We start from the raw sequence: 5,430 nt of genomic DNA, 5'->3' as shown, positions 1-5,430 counted from the left end.
GAGGTGCTTAAATATTTGCTGAAAGGAAGTGAATTTTAAAATATATATACTATGTCAATAAAGTTTTATTTTTACAAGAAACAAAAGAAAACGAAAACACTAAAGAATTATATGTAAAGAAATAATGGGCATAGCTTTTATACTGTTGATTGGTTGGAGGGGTTCACAAGGGCTCAGGATATGACATGAGGATATGATGGGCGAGTCCCTACCCTCAGAGCTCTGATAGCCTCCAGCAGTGTCATAAAATATTCAGCATCACGTGAAAACTTTTGTCAACTTTCAAAGCTGAGAACTCCTTTATGTCAACTTCCACTATAAAATAATGGCCTTTGGTATCCTTTGTTTCTTCATCAATAAATCTGTGATAGAGATTTCTGGCCACAGAACTCATAGACTTTTTTGATTGATGAAGCATCTTATATTTACTAATTACTGCCTTGTTGATTTCTTTAATAACATCATTAAATTTGACAATGGGCTAAGCGGAATTTCATGTACGCAAAAACACCATTATGCTCATCAGAAGTTATAAATGGAATTTCTTTAATATTTCTTTGTTCTTTTGGGGGCTTCTTTGTGGGTGCAATCTCAACTCTGACTGGTTCTTCAGGGTTAAGATCTGATTCTTTATCGTTGCTCTGGATTACTGTTACATGAGGAAAATGGGAAGGAATCTTTTCTTTGCAATGTTGCTCACCTTTATAACCTTCTTCAAGAGATTCACAGAGTTCCTTGAATGAATTGTTGGTTTGTTCTTGATACTGAACTTCTGATTCCAATTTATTTAGATGTTCATTGACTACAATGACTTCAACTCCTATTTTATTTAATGTAGTCTTCGAGGCAGGTTCTTGGCCACAGTCTCTTAATGGCAGAGTTTTTTTAATATTGCCAATTTTTTCATTAATGTGAGAGTATAACTGTTCCAGATCTGAAGAGGTCATCCTTTAAGCTGCCCGCCATGTCTGGGAGCAAAGGTCCCACCTGATGATGGGTTGTGAGCCACAAGGACCCATGGCTGGACCTCAAGTTCAAGATTGCCATCACTTTTATGATGCAACTTTGGAAGACACGTAACAAGACTTCTGCTGTACTCTTTCAGTGAATGCTTTGGCCAAGTCTCAAGGGAAGAGGACAAATTTCAAGGGGAGGGGGAAAAGACTTTTATTTCTTGATGAGAGGAACAGCAAATAATTTTAGGAGCATGTTTTTAAACCTTCACACTTTTGGGGCTCACCTCACCTACCAAACTCTAAGCTCCTAAAAAATTTATCCAGTGGTCTTTGCATATACTTTCATTTCACTCCTGAGTGAATCTCAATAAATAGTTGTTGAATAAATGCATGAAGGAAATCACTTAAGGTAGCCTGAATCTTCCAGGTAAGAAAATGGTAAGACATTGGGTGGAATTGAATCATAAGACAGCAAAGCCTGGAGAAAAACACAATACATGCAGCAAGAAAGGAATAAAAAGACAGGAAAGGCAATGTAAAACACATTCAGTTTCTCCTAGGGAAATGAGAACCACATGAAGGCTGACACAGAGGCAGTCATTTTCTCAGCTCTATCCAAACCTTGTGCAGTACATGGCATGTAGGAAATGCTCTGTGAGTATTTGGGGGTTGATGGAAAAATAAGCCTTGGTGTGAGTCTACCCCAAACTCCTGTGAACTTAGGGATAGGGGAAGACATAACCAAAGAAGACAGGGCTTGATGAGTCTATGTGAGAAAATGCTACCTATCTTTGAATACTGAAACAATTTCTAAGCAGCAGAAGTTAAAGACTTGATGTTCCAAATATGAGAACTAAGGCCAACAGAGAGGCAAGTGTGGGGTTCACTTTGGGAAAAACTATGTAACCAAAGAATGGACTGTGAATTCTCCCTCTTCAGCAAGGTAAAAAAACAAACAAACAAGCAAATAAAAAAACAAACAAAATTTGATCTGCATCATGTTGAAAAGATTCCTGAGGTAGGAAAGATAATGGTTCAACCTAACTGAAGCAGAACTGTAAAATGAGCAGCAAATCAATGTTTGAAGCATTATAGGAACCTTACCAATCTTGGATCAACTCAATAGGAAATTTAAGGACCAAAATCATCCATGAAGCCTCTGTGGGAAAACTGTTAATAAAAATTACTCCTTATTTTTGGCATTCCAACAGATGCTTTCTTGGAAACCTTCTAAGGGTTTAGGGTCAGACTGGGAAAACATGACTAGTGGTATTGGAATGTTCGTAATCTCCATTTGAAGCCCATGGACATGGGTGAGAATTCTCCTAGATTGGCGGTTTTCAAAGTGTGGTCCTTGGACCAGGAGCATCAGCACCTCATGGCAACTTACTAGAAATGCAAATTCCCCACCTGGCCAGACTTACAAAGCCTTCCAGGTGATTCTGATACAGGCTATAAAGTTTGAAAACTGCAGTAGTAGACCACTTCTAAGGCCCCTTCTAAATCTGAGATATTTCTCCTTCAATACAAATATCCCAAGTGATCATAGGCTCTTTGAAGATAGAGATCACAATTCATGTCTCTCTTGGTTACTTACAGGGAACCACAGTTCTGTCACAAATCAGATTAATGAGAAAAAAGAGTTGATATAATTCCAGTTGTTGGGCCATCTCAAATGACTTGAAACAGTACCTCCAAACTTCAGAGACAGGTGTCCTCTTTTATTTCCTAGGTTACTTGGCCTCCCAGGGACTTCTTGAGGTTTAAGAATTAACCAAATAGGATCTTTTTCTGTTTTCTAGAAGGAGATCCTCCAAATATGGTAGGGTAGCAGTCCTCAGAAGTTCAGACCCTTGTGAAGAGGGTGGGGTTGGATTTAGATAAGACCAACCTGTTTATATTTCATTTTCCCATAGTTCCTGGACAGAACATATGTTATCAAACTCTATGTTCAAGTTTAATCACCCTATACCTTGATGGCAAATGGTAATGATCACCCAAAATAGAAAATGTTAAGAAGAGTCAGAAAGGCTGATAGAGAACACGTGGGGACCCCTCTTTTTACAGATGTGGCAATTTAGATGCAGAGAAGTCAACTGCTTTGCCCAAGGTTGCACAGCTCTTAATGGTAAGTCAAGGATTAGACCCCTGATCTCTGACTCCCAGATCAAAGTGTTTACCCTGACATTAGAAATTCCCAAAGCAGGATAAGTGAGACATCGCTCCATTTAAAAATTGGAAGTAAAAATAAATGCCATGTTGTGTTTTAGAGTTCAGCAACATTAGTAAATGCAAATTGTATATCTCTGTTCAGAGTTTATGGCATGTCTAGATTAATCTCCTCTGTTGATATCTTAAGCAGAAATGACTAGCCATGTATTTCACTAACTGAAGCACATTGAACAGAAAATAAAATCACTGCCCCAGAGCCCTTTCTGACACTAATATATGCATGTTTATCTCTGCCTTCACATTCTACTAGACAGTTTGTGTCTGTGAGGATGCTTCTCAAAGCATTTTCAAAAGAGGAGAAAGCTATGCTTATAGTTCAAGCTAGATTTGACGGGTGGCTGTTCAGTCACAGAAGGGCTTAAAAGAGCTGGTGTTGATAGCTCATTAACTGGATTCCAGAGCAGCTGGTTTGCCAAATGCCAGGACCAGACTCTCTGAGCACAAGCAGGTACTCAGAAAATGGAAATGACTTCCTGATGTTGCAGCTTCTACCATTTCAGTCATTATATTTATTTGAATTTATTCATTTAATGGATTTTTATTAGAGAAGCTTTATGACCCAACAAGTGAGAACACAAGTGCTGGAGTCAGACTGGTTTCTAAGATCAGCTCTACCCCTTCGCTTGCTTTGAGACCTCAGGCAGGTTGCTTACTCTCCCTGAGATCCACCTTCAGTCAGATCAGGGTTCAAGCAGAAAAACAACCACTAGAGTGTGTGTGTGTGTGTGTGTGTGTGTGTGTGTGTGTGTGTGTCCTTACATAATTATGGGAGCTGGCTCTTGTCCTGGCATCCAATGTTGATACTTGAAGTCTGTAGGGTCAGCAGTTGGGAAGGAAAGATAAATGTAAGATGGAGAAGAACAAGGACAAGCTAGAGCTCCTGGGAATGGGTGGGAGCCGGTCAGAATGAACCAAAACCTCCATCAGTTCTCACTGCATCCAACTTTGATGAAGTGGGTGACCTGCAAGGCCTGGGGAAGCTGAAGGTGGCCACAAGGGAAAGATGGAAAAGTTCTCAGACTGATGCCAAGCAGAGCGAGCCGCCAAATCAGTGACAACACACGGGGGTGTTAAAACAAAATGGCTGCCACGTCACTTCCGCCCTCCAAATCTCGCGGGAAAAGATTTCGTGACCTAACGTAACCGGAAATACATGGGGAATGGAATTCTGGGAAATGAAGTTCAACTTCGCCGGATTGATGTGTTACAAAGCCACCACCTTATGCAGCTGGCAACAGGACCACTCTGTAGGCTGGTTCTGAGGTCTCAATAAATGGGAATCCTAGAACAATACTCGGTGATTATGCTGATGTCCGCATATGGTTCCCTCTGTGAGCGATAGTCAATTTTAGGTATCACAGGGGCCAGAAATACTCAAGTCTTTCTTTTCCAGTTCCTCACATTCTAATGTAAGAACACACGCAGATAAGACATGATTGTGACTATTCTCTACAATTTGAAATGGCTCAGGAATTGGGCTGTTCCGAATGGGTCAGTTTGAGGGACTTGCCCTTTAAACATCAAAACACTTTCTTAATTTAACCACTTTCAAGGAACATCTTTTGAAAATGCATTTCCCATTTTCTGACATTTTCCACAGTGTGAATGGAACCATTCAAGCATTCCTTTATGACTCAGAGTCATTACTGGAAACGTCAGTACTGCATTGTTCTATAATGGGACCAGTTGTATTTGGGGCTCTTTGACTGATATTATTCTCCCTTGTTCTCTGCTCACATTTTCCACTATTTTCACCCTTTTTGACTAGGTAGGTGTCTAGTCAAGATACTTCCAATCTGTGATTAGTTGGGAAACCAGATAACTAAACTTGCTTAAACTGTGGTTCTAGCACCAGAATATAAGCCCTGAAGAGAACTTGAGCAAAAGTCATTTTGTTAAATTTGCTTTCCCTTTCTCAGGTGCATTGCTATTTCAGTGCCCCCATAAGTAGTGTTTCTTTAATTGTGGAGGTTACTAAGTAAAGACCAATGGTGTAGTTCACATACAAAATGGAGGCATTCCCAGCAGTTAAAGCCACGTGGTCTCTGGTGATCCGTGTGAACAAAGATTTCAGGGTGGCCAGGGTTGAAAGAACCCGTGGGAGGGCAGAGTAATCATGTGGCAGAGCAAATCTGGATGTAGTGGTTCAAAGGACCCTCCTGCAGCTGCTGGGACTGTTGTCACACTGGGTAGAGCAATTCAGTTTCAGCAAGGCATCGCCTCACTCGTGACATTTATATTA

At 40.4% G+C, this 5,430-nt stretch overlaps 1 protein-coding gene across 1 annotated transcript; it reads right to left on the bottom strand.

Moving 5' to 3' along the window:
* Positions 1 to 241: 241 nt before the first annotated feature.
* Positions 242 to 947, bottom strand: LOC119513036 (spindle and kinetochore-associated protein 1-like). Its single transcript, XM_037807872.1, has 2 exons — positions 603 to 947; positions 242 to 481 (listed from the first exon to the last, which is right to left on the bottom strand). The coding sequence occupies exons 1-2, from the start codon at positions 945 to 947 to the stop codon at positions 242 to 244; spliced, it is 585 nt and encodes a 194-aa protein (XP_037663800.1).
* Positions 948 to 5,430: the final 4,483 nt, after the last annotated feature.

This window comes from Choloepus didactylus, chromosome 18 (assembly GCF_015220235.1).
Source record: "Choloepus didactylus isolate mChoDid1 chromosome 18, mChoDid1.pri, whole genome shotgun sequence".
Classification (NCBI taxonomy): domain Eukaryota; kingdom Metazoa; phylum Chordata; class Mammalia; order Pilosa; family Megalonychidae; genus Choloepus; species Choloepus didactylus.
Note: the sequence above shows the minus strand (reverse complement) of the source record. Positions and strands in the feature narration are given on the sequence as shown.